Source organism: Hippocampus guttulatus, chromosome 8, assembly GCF_054856545.1.
Source record: "Hippocampus guttulatus isolate MCC_2025c chromosome 8, RoL_Hgut_1.0, whole genome shotgun sequence".
NCBI lineage: Eukaryota > Metazoa > Chordata > Actinopteri > Syngnathiformes > Syngnathidae > Hippocampus > Hippocampus guttulatus.
Window position 1 is genome coordinate 16,492,835 of NC_141268.1, and position 14,938 is coordinate 16,507,772.

Consider the following 14,938-nt stretch of genomic DNA (forward strand, 5'->3'; position numbering starts at 1 on the left):
GTACCCAGTCTGCCCACTCACTCAATTCGAGCCTTCATGAAGTCTGTTTCTGACAGTTTTGGTAGAAACACTTGAGTGTCCAATTTGTACAGCTCTGGTACAGCTCCCTCATGAGTAAAGGTAAGGGTCCGACCGTTGAGTTGCTGCCTCTCCGCCTCATGTGGTGCACTCACTGCCTGACTCTTACGATCCCATCTTGCCTGCTAACTGAAAATGGTAATACTGCCCCCCAAAAGTGTGACTGACTTTGAGTTTCCAAGTCTTACCCACCACCACTCAAAGTGTTTGGCTACATCTACTGAAATCAGTCGATTGTCACTCAGTTAATCAGCATTTTTCTTTTATTTCCTTAGAAAAAAAAACTATTCCAACTCCATTTGGTTACTTTACATTTCTCTTCTGGTCGTCACTCATCCGTAACTTATCAAGATTGTGATCTCATGCTGGAACACCAAACATCCTGCTACTATACCGCACACCACGAGTACAACATGACACCATACAACTTTTTTTGTCTTCTTCATCCATGTTTGGACTATACTTCCTCTTGACATTTTGGGAGTGACTCGCAATAGAAACCACTTCTATTTAAAGAAAAAAAAAAAAGGAACCCCCCCCCAGCAACAATAAAGTAGAAATCCCTGACAGTTTTACTTAGAAAACAAGGGATGAGATAGAGAAGTGTTTGAGCAGTGTGGTCCATACAACATGCACCTGACAACTTTGTGTGAGTGTGTGTACGCATGACTGGACAGCACCATAATTCAATATACCGGTATATATTAATGGGTTGACGAGGTTCCCTGGCCTACATGACACAGTGCGAGAACAAGGGGGAGGAGAGAAAGCAAATCTAGGTCAGATTGTGGAACATGCAGACCGGGCCCCCGTTTGCAGCTCTGCTGCGTTACAGCAATACGAATATAATATAATATGCAAACGCAAGCCTTTTTAGCAGCAGTCCCCAACATTTTTTTTTTGCTCCATGGACCGGTTTCAAGTAAAGATTTTGACGAACCGGCATATAAACAAAAACAAAGACACAACTCGACATTTGGCAGAATGTCATAATTCGTGGGAGCTCTGTGCTAATTCCATCGTGTCGGAATCTTTTATTCTTTTGTGTCACATTACACAGAGCGGGTTTGGTGCGTCAGTCGACAAGCCATAATGGCAAACCTGAAGTAGGACTATAGATCTTGTCTTTGTATTTTTTTTTTCTTGGAGATAAAAGGCTCTTCTCTTTTTTTCGGTATTGGGTTTGTTCTCCTTTTTGAAGAATCACACCCATTTTTTGTAAATAAGATTTTGACAGAGGAACGGGCAGGTGCAACTGCTTTTCAAAATTACACTTCTGACTCTGAAGAAAGTCTCTGTGTGCAGCCTGATTCCAGCTTGTGCCCTTGTAGTCGGGGACCCCTGCAGTGTAGGATTAAGGGGATGTATCAAGTATGACTATCCCTGAGAAAAACGCCTTCAAATCGGTACCACAAAGGGCCATCTTTGCTACTGGCTCTTCTCACTAGAAAGAAAGCGGCTCACATTTTTAGCACATTCTAAAACATATAAGCCCGTTATTTCACTTTTTTTTTTTTGTAGATGTACCACCTTCCTTGCGCCTGTTTGGAGACATGATCCCTCGTTACACTGTTAGAACCAAAAGCATTTTAGTGGTCGATAAACATGATTGTGTGGATACGGGAAGGAGGCTCGGTAGAGATGAATTATTCCCAGGAACTAAGAAAGCAAAGTGAGTCCATGACGATTTGGTGACAAGCGCAGCTTCTATCATCATCAACCTTCGGGATGAGGGGACTTAAAATACATGTCGATCGCTCATGTTTCCCACAGTAACACTGAGCCAGTGTGTTCGCGCACGCACATACTAATGTCACATGTTGAGGTGACATGCTAGCACCGGGGATTAGGTCGAGAGGTCAAAAGGAGAAAAGTTATTGCAGAAACTACATGATGCTGTCGTCAAATAGTGTGAACGTGTTGGCTGTATGTGTCAGTGTGCTCTTTTCGACGATGACTGTTGGCTGAGTAAAGCTTTGTCGGCTACCGGCGAGCTAAGTGGGGAGTTTGTAGCCCTTTGAACTCCTCAGAGTGTTCAGTGATAAAAGAGTGAGGCATTTTGAGTGCGGGCAACTAAAAACACTCGCGTGGGAACAAATTCACATTAAAAACACTTGCGCGTTTGTACAAAGGATGATCAAAATCAACTTCCGTGGATAGAATCTGCACAGCCGCCCAAGGAAATCCTCTGTAGAAAACCATTTTTTTCCCTTGCATCGTCTCTCATTTGCTCTGCTAATATCAAAAAGCCAGAACTGGGGTGTCGACACCGCGCAGTAAAAAAAACAAAAACAAAAGGACAAGCGAGCATTTTAAAACCTAGACTCCGCATCCTCCTGCACACTGACTCCTCCTGAGAGGTGCGGAGGAGGAGGAGGAGGAGGGGGAGGAGGGAGAGAGGAGATAAGTGGGACTCTCTCGCTCCCTCTCTAAGTGACAAGTTTGGGTAGGACCGTACGAATAGGTACGGCCTCTCCGGAATCTCCCAACATGTTGCTCCTCAGTTTGTTATTTGTAGCTGTGGTGCCCAGGCCTGACCCGCCCTTGGCCATGATGGAGGGGAAGGAGGTGCTGTGGTTATCGGGGAGCCGCCTCGTGGGGGCCCCTTGGCTCCTCTCGGCTACAGGTAGCGATTTGGGCAGCCGGCGATAGAGCCAAGGGTGTCTGAGTGCCTGGCTGGGGGTCAGACGAGATGAGGGGTCCCAGTCCAAACACTTCTTAATGAAGTCAATAAAGGTGGCGTCCTCGCAACCTTTGAGCGCGGCGCTCCACTCTTTGCTCGCCGGGGGACCTCTCAACTTACCGCGGCGGGAGCGGGACGCCGTGAGCACGGTGGCCCCTGTGGGCAGGGTGTTGGCTCCGCAGTAGCGGGGGTGGCCCTTGGAGTTGATAAAGGTCTTTACTCTTTTGGCCTGCTCCAGAACCTTCTGAGGAGGCATGCCTAGCAGTTCCATGACGCAGGCTAATTGGTCGCCCTCGTCCTCGCCGGGGAAAAGCGGGTAGCCCGTCAGCAGTTCGGCCAGGATGCAGCCGAAGCTCCACATGTCGATGGGCAGGCCGTAGCGAGCGCCGAAGATCACCTCGGGAGCTCGATAGAAGCGAGACTGGATGTAGGTGTACACGCGCTGGTGCTCAAAGCAGCTGGAGCCAAAGTCTATCACCTGGTGAGGGAAAGAGACGAGCCATTGAGCGAGTGAGAAAGAAGAGGAGTCGCTCATAGGCCGCACGGCGCGAGTGTGCTTGAATACCTTGATGCCGCTGCGTCCCTGCTGCTTGAGCAGAATGTTCTCGGGCTTGAGGTCACAGTGGATGATTCGGAGCCTGCTCAGGGCTTCCAGGCACTGCAGGATGGAGTGAGCAAACTTCCTGACCAGAGGCAAGCTGAAGCCTTGGAACTTGTTGCGCTTGATCAGCTCGTAGAGGTTCATGCTGAGCAACTCGAAGGTCATGCAGATGTGGTTGCGGAAGGTGAAATGTTCCAGCATGTGCACCACGTTCATGGTGCCGCTGCGGTCCTGCTTGCGCAGGTGCTCCAGGATGCGGATCTCTTCCTGCGCCTGGCGGTGGAAACGCTTCTCGTTGCGGACCATCTTCAGAGCCAGGTGCTGCTGCATTTTGTGGTCGTAGACTTTGGCCACCTGGCCGAAGCTGCCCTTGCCAATAATCTGAGGACGGCAAAAGGGAAGCGGATGAAAGAGGCTTTACCCTTTCGGGGACAGCGGTTACTACAGTGGACAGCTTATCACGTTATCGGGTTAATTTATTCCTATTGCACATTAAAAAAGCTAAACATTTTCATGAGATTATTTTCTCGGTTGTAACAAAATTCCTTCCGACCACGTTGGCTGACTTGCGACAGAATTCCATCCCACAGCAGTGCATGACCAGGCTGGTGACCACCTGGTTTGTTTTTCCCCCCCCCCACAAGCTATTGAGGCTCTTGACCACTTGTCGAAATCAGAAATTGTATAAATTGCCCCGTTATTGTTACACAAACCACTTCAATCATCTAATCCAACAAAGAAGCTCAAATGGGAGTCTACAACAACAGCAGGTAAGCGATTTCTCCTGTTCACTTTGGCACTACCTACGCTTCATAACCAGTTTATCTTCTAAGACACAGGTGTCAAAGTCAAGGCCCGGGGGCCAGATCTGGCCCGCCACATCATTTTATGCGGCCCGCGAAGGCAAATGGAAGCATGTCAAGTTCCATCATGCTTGCTAAAATTTCAACCCAAATTTCAAATTGTCATATGTAATCCACAATAACAGTCATTATTCTTGACTTCTGATTTTAAAACTCGTTATCCATCAATTTGTTGTGCGCTGTGTATTCAAAATGTGGAGGTGATTAAACATATGGTTTCCCAAAATTCATAACGGCCCTCCAAGGGAAACAGTAACTACAACGTGGCCCGCAACAAAAATGAGTTTGAGACTTCTGTTCTAAGAGATATTGAGGTGAACAACAGCCTTTGAGCATATCCCTTTTCCTTACCTTGAGAAACTCGTAGCGGTAAGCCAGGTGGTCATGGGGGACGTTGATGTAGCCGCCTTGCTCGTCATCATAGCCGCAGTTGTTGCTGCCCCCTGTGACGGCGGGCCTCTTCTTGGCATTGGGTCCCACGAAATAGACGTCGGAGTAGGAGTGGATTTCGGTCTGCTCAAGGCTGGTCAGTTGGGTCCGGTACAGTCTCACGGCCTGTTCTGGCGTGAGGGGGCCACACAGCTTGGTAGTGTTCCCGCCATTGGCAACTCCTTGAGAGCCAGCGTTGTCATTGGAGCCTTTACTGGATTCGGAGCTGTGATAAACCAGAAAAGACTCCAGGTGGTGAACAAACAATCTCGGTCTAAATGTGACACTTTATTTTTTCAATGTCTTTCCAACCTCTCAGCGCTGTGATCTTTGGGCAAGGTGGTGGTTGGTGCCGGTTTACTCGACGTCTGAGCGCTGGTCCCGCCGTTTTGAGGTGCGGCCGTGGTAATGGCACTGATCTTGCGGTTGTTAGCGGAGTCTTCGTACAGATACTTGACCTTCAGCTGGCCACCTCGCACGGTTATCTGATCCCTCATCACACCCTTGTTACTGACCGCCTGAAGAGCCAAGACGAGGCAATTAGATTGGCCTCACATGGGTTTTCGACAAGGAATTGTGGAGCCACCGCACACACCAAAAACCTCTAAAGTGCACTTCAGAATTAGACAAAAACGCTCTGGAAAATATACCCCTTTAAAGTCAAATAAAATTCTCGTGGTTAGTCGCATGATGTCATGCGAGACCTCAACATAGCACGTGAAACTCTCAGGAAAACATGGCTACACGGAACATACACTGGAAATTTAGCTTCAAGGGATGAGATAAAACCCCAAAGCAGATGTCGGGAAGGCCTGCACAGAGATTTTGTGATTTTGTTCATTTCGGACAAATCCATCTCCTTCAGCTGCCCTTGAGCAAGGCATCGCTCCAGTCGGGCACGCACCCCCGTCTGGAAATAATTAAAGTCTGAAGTCAGTGTGTTCGGATCAGGGTTTTATGCTGCGGATTCTGATCGCAATCTTCCATGAATGAAATCTGCCGACGCCGATCATTTGCAACCAGATAGCATGTAGCGGGGCGAGCAAGTGAGAGAGCAGGCAGGGTGTCTTCCACCACGGAGAAAGTCAGGTCATTCAGTCAGATGAATTCAATTATTTTTCAGGTTAGCCGTTTAGCCTTTTAACCGTCACGCTCAAGCGGGCATATGTAGCCTGGTGTGGGCTGTGTTAGCCGCCGTTTGACAGGCGCCGCTCCGTCTCTTCAATTCACTGCCGTGAGCCGTGAAATCTCACCAACTTGCGCCAAGTGTCTGTTCTTCAAACGTCATATTGAAACTACTTTTCAAGCTTTTTGACCCGTTTTTCCGGCATTTTTTCGCAGACGCAAACTTAGCATCGCCATGAAATCGCATAAAACTTCGACATGGCAAACACGTTTGGCTTGCCGCTGCGGGGGAAGGGCGCATGCAGTGTGAGTAAAAAGAGGAAGGACGCATTAAGCGGCATATGCCGAACACATCCTCGTAAATCAGCCAATCATTATCGGTGCCCAATGGATCGGAGCACCACTCGACCAAAGTCTCGATTTTCTACACCGAGGGATACATTTTGACAACCACAGTGACATACATTGTCACCCAGTAAGGGCGGTCAAACCAGAAAAACTGGATGGAGATCCCGTCTGGTAGGCAACACCGGAATCAAACACACACATGCAGGCATGCACACACACGCACACAAATGTATCTGAATTGTTATATGCAATCACTGCACTATTTCATCCGAACTAAACATGCATGACTGGATCAAATTGTGAACATTATATGATTGTTGGGGATATTTTTAGTGTCTCTCATTGTTTCAATGACAGGACTGAATGTTAAGATGAGGACCAGTTCCTCCTGCCAGCAGTTTCGTTTGAGCAACCCCATGGAATTCGGTCCCTTTAAACTCTCTTACTGGTAGAAAGAGAAACAGCCACAATGAGACGTGAGGTCGCTTTCTAGTTGGCATTCGGAGTAAAATGGAGACACTGTGGGTTGTTGAAGATCGTTTACAGCAAAGCCCTTTCAAAATGTAGCTTTTGCTCCAGTTTGGCAGGGAATACAAGAACAATTTTGACGACAAACAGTAACTGTAAATGTATTTGCTGCGTATCCATTTTTGCGACATTAAAGGAGTTTAATGCAAAAAAAAAAAAAACACATTTAAATTTGGAGTCTTTTGGTGTTGTTTGTATAGTATAGAAAATGTCGGGTTTTTTGAAAGCAAACAAAGTCTGGTGGAGTGTACTGTAAACATTTTAGTTGTCAGGTCTTCCACATGCGCACTTATCATGTCAGTGGCCTAAATATTTGTTTCCCCACCCTCACTGAGCACTTGCTATGAAATTATCAGGGGTGGGGTCACTTCAATCTCTGGCCTATCTCTGGGCCATGTACAGCCTGCATACATTTGAGTCCATCGAAAAACAAATACGATCTCACAGGATCCCACAAATGTTCAAAATATATCATCCACGTGTTTTGATTGTTGTATCAAAATTTCCATGCATTTATTATGGCATGCGAAGAAAGAAACTAAACTCGCTCCCGGTAGAAAAAAGTGCCCCAGCCCTGGTTTTACAAGACACAACGCCACACCACCAGGAAAAAATTACAGTAGATGAAATGAGGTGGTGACATTTGTTCTGTAATTAGGCTTCAGTCGTGAAGATAAAAAGAGATGATCCCGCATTCCAGCAAAGCAACAGAATACAGGGTTGGTGTCCATACGTACAACTATATGGTCTTAATTTATGGCGGGCAAGCCAAATGGCTGACCCTGCGACGGCCTTCTGCAGCTGTTGTCCCAAAAACTGTACAGCCCAATGTCATCGATTGAATCCTTTCACCCACGGGACACAAATAATGTCCGAGCATAAATATCAGTGTGTGTGTGGCGCGCCATTGGTATTGCTCAGAGGAGGAATCAATTAGAACAAGCAAACATCGCCAAGAGAGCCACAGGTTAAACGTGGGTGCCAACGGAGCTCCTTGTGCGCAAACTGCAACAGATGGAGAGGAGCTAATCTCTTTGCAGTCAAGAGAAAAACGCTTAAAGCGCGCTGGCAGTTGCACAACTCTGCACGTGCAGCAAACACACCAAACTTGTCACAACGCAAGACAATTTAAGACAGGAAAAACAAAAGCGAAAGTCTGTGACAGCCCTCGGCGCCGCCAACCCCGACAAGCGCAGTTCCGCCCGAGTTTGTTTATGACATTTGGAGTGACCAGCAATGACAAATGTGGTTATTAGTTCAAGCGAGCAGCTCTGTGCAATACCAAAAAAATAAAAACCCGCAACTGGGACACGCTCCTGTCAGCTACATTCAAGTGAGGATATTACCTCTGTGAGCGTGACAGAAAATACAAAAGAAGATGAGTGGCCCTGCTCGCGACAATGTATCCAAACCTCTGTGCAGGCCCATTGATGGCGGATTACGCTGCACAGTACAACGGGGCGGGGTGTGTGTGTGTGTGTGTGGTGGGGGGGGGGGGGGGGGGGGGGGTGTTGATTAGCGATTTTGTTTGTGGGTCACATTTTCAAGTCCAATAAATCTTTAGACTTTATACTGAACCATTTTGCCCCTTTTTGGCATGAAAGGCTCAAAGGATTCAATGCGTGCACACATTGGCTGCCAACGGGGCCATTCCGACTGCATCTAAAGCTAAAAAGTAGGTAGCCCACTTGTATCAACAGGCATTATTGATTGTTGTTGAGTGATATTAAATGCACTCAAGTGGACAAGCATCTATCAAACCATCTCATTTGAGGAAATAATTAAATCCTCCCAAAATTTCAACTAAGAGTCCAGCTGCTTCAAGCAGTGCCGAACCGAGAAACAAAGCGAAGCGTGGATTTTGTGACCCGTTGCACCCGTGTTTACACACATCTAGGTAAACGTCACCAGAAGCTCCGGAGTGGCATAAAAAATTCATCACGCAGGCGGATGTAAAGAAATGCGCTCACCTCGCTGCCATGCGACAGTCAAGGCTAAACAGAGTCAAGTTAATGGGATGACAAGAAACAAACAAGGTGGGGGGGAACGGCTTCCATCCCTCCGAGAAACAGGATGTCTGGAGACGGCGTGCTACGACGGCACAGGAAAGAGGGCTTTGTTTGGCTTTGGGGTGTTTGTATGTTTGCTTACTGTGAGCTTGGGCATGGGGGGCAGGCCAGAAGGACTGCTGGTGTCGGTGTCCTCCTTGAGGATGTGGTCCGTCCTCATGTACGAGTCGTAAAGTCCATCACCGTGACGTGCTAAAGGCACAAAGAGGAACAAACATAGCAGCGTGATCAAGGGAAATGAGACAATCAATAACGCAGTCAAGGATACACAAAAAGGGGTAATCTAATCTTGTTGGGGGGGGGGGGGGGCTAAATCCCATTGATTATCTTCTCAATCAACTCCAATGTTGTGAAAACAAATTGGAGAAACCACATTTCCTGTGACAATCCACCCGATGTACGTATTGTGAGAAATACACGGTACCCAAGAGCATGGCAGCGACCTGACCAGCTTAGGTAGGGCTTAGGGTCCCAGATTGCTAGCGCTGCAAGTGGTATTATTGGCCTAATGGGGGTAACAGATGCCCGTGTGACGACAGTATCTTTCCGTCTACCCATCTGTCCATTCAAGCCCGTGTACCGCATGGACCAGGTCAGGTGTGCTCCTAAAAAGAGCTCAAAAGGCTATTCAATAGCGAAGGGCGTGTGCGTGTATGTGCGTGCGTGCGTGGGGTCACGTCACTTCATCTGAGATGATACGGGCTGAATGTATGAAGGAGTCAACCTTGTAGGTGGTTTCTCAGATGACAAAGCTCGTCAGCGGGCTGTTCATCTCGACAGTTGTTAGGCATCTTTTGTACCTCGCCACTATTGTGGCATGGCTCCAAGTAGCCGGTGACCATTTACACTGGCGACATGTTTGGTTAGCTGGAAGAAAAACAACTGGTGTTCCCTGCGACTGGCCCTTGAGAGTGTTCTGCGCACAGGCAGGTGCGTCACAGCTTGCGTCCCTAGTCAACAGACCTGCAGCGGGACAGATTAGACCTGCTGCCTGGATACCCACGCATTAGACTGGTGCAGCACAGCACAGCAAACACAGGCTTTAGGTCTCCGTGCACAATATTAGCCAAGCGTGGACCTTCGTTAGCCTTCTGAAAAGTCCTAATCGCTCGGTTGGGGCTCAGCACTTTCCAACTCAATTTGCACGCTTTGGAGGCCAACCCCGAAAAGTTCACAAATGACAAAATCAATCGTCCCTTAAAATGGTGCATATGCAATAACATTTCGCCTGTTTGCATGTGATTACTAGACAAGCACAAAAAAAAAAAAAACCCACACACAAACTATCAGATGCAAGATAACTAAAAACTTTCCCCAACCAAACAAGTAACAGATCAGCCATCAGTCGTCAGGTACATGAACCAATTGCAGATATGGATGCCTCGCCTCAAATAAACAGCATATAGCACCAGTAGGTGGCTGTAAAAATCATCTTTTGCCTAATTAAGACACTGACTGGGTTTGAAAAACAGATTTTTGTACAAATACTAGTTATTTCATGATACTGGTAAATGCAAGTCGTTATACTATAATACCATATACCATATACCGTTGCTGTCTCATAAAATAGCACGTATCTCCAATTTGTGACTTTTGTTTTGATCACAAAAATAACAGCAAATCTTTTGCAAGGTTGGGATTTTTTTAAAAATCATTGGATTAAAAAAAAAAATCAAAAATTTGAACAAAAATAGGTTTGAGTTCAATGTTAGGGATGACGCAAGATTCATCACACCACATTTTGTAATGTGTGCAATAAATTGAATTTGGTGTAATCAGTGTAATTTTGTCTCAGGGATGTACCACAACTGCTACTATTACAAATTGTGAGTCTCTTTCACATATCGCTGGTGTCGAGCAGATTCCTAGCATCTCTCAAACCATCACTTTTCAGGAAAACAAAAAAAAATATGGCATGGTTACAGAGCCGGGAAAATTGCATTATGATTGGTCAATAATGTTTCAAAAAGCATTTAAAAACCACGTGGGGACTGACCAATAGTATCGATTTGTGAAGGGCGAAAAAAAAATCATGAAAAAGTTGACCATGTCTGGACATAGAGGTTTCCGCTCCAAAGTAAAGTAAACCTTAGCTCTATTAATATAATAATAATAATAGATTTTATTTATAAGCGCCTTTCAAGACACCCAAGGACACTTTACAATAACAAAAAACACAAAACAATAGACAATTCTACAGTGTACATATTGTAAACACCAGTCGTTTTATTTGAGGAAATAGGACTTTGAAAGTTTGGATGGAAGCAAACGTTCAAACTGTCTTCACACAGCGAGGGGTGGTAAAAGCTAAAGTTCAAACAACCAGCCAAAAACGTGATTGAGGAAAAGCTGACTCGTGTTCCTGATAATGTTATCAAGTTATGACCTCGTGCAGGGAGCGTAACAAAGGCATTAAATTAAAAAAAAAGTAAATAAAATCATCAGCAGTTCCTGGAAGGTGTGCCAAAACACTGGGAAACGAGCCTCGTGGTGGACTTCTGAGAAAAGGGGCTTAATGTTTACAAGGTGAAGAAAGAAAGCCTGCAATTCGACTGCTGCTTGTTCACAAAGAGCCACAGTGTGACATTTGGGAACGGACAAGATAATTCGAATATGCGCATTCACGGTCATTTCGCACACAAGATATTTAGGTAAATGTAAAACGAGGGCCTGCTAGTTAGACAAAACCAAAAGCACTTAAAAAGCAAGACATCACAGTTGGGATTGATTACCTGTTGCGATTGGGCCCTCTGGCTTTCTGCTTATGATCATCATGGTTGTAATTACTCTGTAATGCCAGCATCCGAAGTGAAAAAAAAAGTCCCAGAAAACCGTAAAAAAAAAAGTTACATGGCCGATTGAGCTGAGGGTTGCTTTTAACGATGAGTTTACCTGTCGCACAGTCCCCCAAAGCTATCCTGAGTTTTGTTTTCTATCTTAACGTCACTCAGCAATCCGTTTTGCTCACACTTATTTGTGTATTGTGTGCGCTACTAACGTTAGCCGAGGTAGCAGCAGGGAGACGCTGGAGAAAGGGGGGGGGGGGTCGTTTCCCTGAGCTCGCTAGCCAGCTAGCCACAAAACAAACCACGTCCTTCGGGGAGCCGCTCCCTCTCCCGAAAAAAAAATAAAAAAACACTTCAAGTCCAAACGGAACACCTCGGCGGTGTGCTCCGTGCGCCCCTCGCCTTTCTTTGTCTGTCAAGCGACTCGATCCAGAGCACCATTCCCGTCTTTATTCCCAATTAGTTGACTTTGCGGTTAGCGGCGCTCCCAACTCCGTTGAGTCCTCCGTCGGGAGTCGGGACGGCTCGGGGAGGGAGGGGGGGTCGGGGGCTATCCAAAACAAGCTAGCGAGCGTTGCTCTCGCCCCATGCTAGAAGCGTGGCCTTTCCGCAGATCACCTGTAGTCAGCGCGACGAAGAAGCGGCGTTTAATCAGTCCGCTCGACTGCGCGAGGATCTTATTCGACGTCGCGGTGTGTTGTTGCTATGGGCGTCTTCAGTGTCTCGGCGGGGTGAGCGAGAAGGCTGTCGGGGAGTGGGGACGAGAGGGGGAGGGGTTCGGGGTGGACTCCAAGTTCGAAAGGAAGATGTCGCGCCCTCTGGTGGCGCTGAAATGTTAACAGCGTCTACACAACGCACCTCCGAGGCAATGTTTTCCAACTTTTATTTGTGCCAAGGCCCGTATTTGTCATTAAAAAAGTTCTCATCTCGACAATACGTTTATACACAGACATAATGATGATCTCAAGTAACTCACAAATGATATGCCATTCAGTTGTGAAAAGTAAGTATGTGACAATTGACTTAATTGCGCCATTTTTCACGAGGCCATTTTCATGTGATCAGGTCGTGCAGGTCGGTTTTGTACTCCTCTCAGAAAAATATCTCTGACGTGTGAATAATGTTTTCTACGTCTGTTTGTAGATATGATGTACAGTAGAATCTCCTCTGTCGCCTTGACTTCCATGCAGTGTTTCAATGATTATCGCACGCACGGCATGATAACTCATCCTTGACTGCACAAAAAGTGTTAATATCTATCTGGAATATTCATATTGAGACCGATTTTGAGAGTTTTAAAGGACATTCAGACAAAGTTACATCGAATTTGCGCATTTCGCACATGACTTGACATGCCAAATTTAGTTTCGCCTAACCTTGAATGGAGTGGTCTGCAGGAGGCGCCGACCACTATTGGCGCAAATTTTCACACTCAATATTGGCTAAATGATCCAGATTACTAGTAGGACTGTGGCCTATTTGTCATGTTATTTTCTAATATTAATGCCACGTTTGGCCTACGAGTGTGCAATTTAGCTTAACAAACCACTGTGCTGCACTATTAACAGGACTAGCCCAATAAGTGGACACTCGACTAGCACCAGCATGTGCAATGATAACTTCGCCTCGCTAGTAGTTGTCCTACTGGTATGTTTAAAAGTCATTCAGTAATGGAATTAAAAAAAAAACGTTATTTGAAAGACACAGTCCATATACTAGTGCGCCCGAGTCATAGGACTAGTATCCTGAATTGTTTTATCACCCTTCACCCATGTCACTCTCAAAGAGAATACCTACATCCTCAACTCGACTACCTCCAGTTCTGTCTCCTGTATTCTGGTTATTAGTACAATCTCCAAACTAGCTCCAATACATTATGGCTTTATTCATGCAATGAACTGAATACATAAAATAGCGGCGTCCAGTCATAACATGAGATAAACATGCACAGTGGGATCCAAATCGAGTTTCAACTGTCATTTGTTCACGATTAGAGGCCGTAGTTTGCAGCTCTGTACCGTCTATAAAGAAACATTTCTCACTATGATGCAGTACAATTCTACACCACTGCAAATGTCAACCACAAGAATGCATGTCTCAGATTCTGGTATCACCTGTATTGTCAGTTTACAGTCCTCATTAGCTGTGCTATGTCAGTCTGTTCCCTGCCTGTCAAGTCCTGTGCAATTTTCCTAATTACTTTGAGTGTATTCAGTTCATTACCTGGAATCCTTTTCTTCTGTCCTTGCTTGCTTCTCATTTTAGTGCATTTCTTCCACTAAAATGGAAAGCATCCTTTTGTCCCCACCCCGGTCCGACTGGTGGTCTGCGGTGACTTTGGGGTCGGCATGGCAAGGATCACAGGCCGCATCATCATTTAGTGGCTTTGTTACACAATCGGTGACATAATTTGAAGTGACAAATACAAAGAAACGATGAATTAATTCAGCAGATGGGCAAGCGCCTTGCAGGGCCAGGTAGGACTGTTTTTACATACACAGTGTGTGTTTTGACTTGATTTGTCTTCTTGAAACTGGTCAGGCTACGGCGATGTATAGAGGGCTAGATATAGTGAGTGGTGGCGCAGAGGACAGACGGTGAGATCAGACCGGTGTGAGAAGGGCTCGGGGGCTAAATTAAGATGGTGATACATGCTGGACAAGCGCTGATGCTAAACTAAGCTCTTTCTCAGAGGTGAGAAACAGGGGCCTGCCTATTTACACTACCATAAATAAGCATATTGACACTCTTTGACGATGGCCTCCAGCTCATGCGCCTTATTCTTAGCACGTAGACTTGGAGTGACAACGTCTAATAATCGATACCCATATGCGCTTCTTTCCGAAGAGGTCAAGGTGCAAGCGTGAGGATCAGGTAGCATTTTAAAATCACAGAGCTCTCTGCACTTTACCACCTTGCCACCAAGAGATGAGACCAGGTGACACCGGGGGATTGAGGAGGTGGAGGGGGGGGGGGGGGGGCTTGAAGGTCCCTGGCCCTGGGCTGTATTTGGTCTCGTAGTCTGTGATTGACACTACCACCTGTTGATTTGAATGCCATTTCTAACTAGAATGGGTCTTTAGAGCCCTAGGAAAAAAAGGGTTGGAATGTTAGCGTTCCATCCCATGCAAGTGTTAAGCCTCGAAGGACCTGTGAACATGCACTCACAGCTTGTATATTTGCATTCATTTGCACCAAGCTCACACTGTGACATCATCATCTCCTATGGCTGATGTCAAACCTGACACTTTGCCTTCTGATGAATTCATTTTGTGCCAAGTGTATTTTTGCTCAAGTGTGCATTTGTCTATACACGTGGAACCTTGTACAGGAAAAAAACGGAAACATGAGATTAAGCTGAAAAAATATAGCTTTGACTCTGGTCTCGAAAAATCATGCTGCAAATAAAAAATACACACACATCCAGA

General features: G+C 46.1%; 1 protein-coding gene across 1 annotated transcript; it reads right to left on the reverse strand.

Annotated features, from left to right (window-relative positions):
- Positions 1-323: 323 nt before the first annotated feature.
- dyrk3 (dual specificity tyrosine phosphorylation regulated kinase 3) lies at positions 324-12,251 on the reverse strand. Its single transcript, XM_086117318.1, has 6 exons — positions 11,457-12,251; positions 8,807-8,916; positions 4,967-5,172; positions 4,577-4,880; positions 3,327-3,743; positions 324-3,239 (listed from the first exon to the last, which is right to left on the reverse strand). Exons 1-6 carry the CDS (start codon positions 11,497-11,499, stop codon positions 2,508-2,510), a joined length of 1,812 nt encoding a protein of 603 aa, XP_085973444.1. The 5' UTR covers positions 11,500-12,251; the 3' UTR covers positions 324-2,507.
- Positions 12,252-14,938: the final 2,687 nt, after the last annotated feature.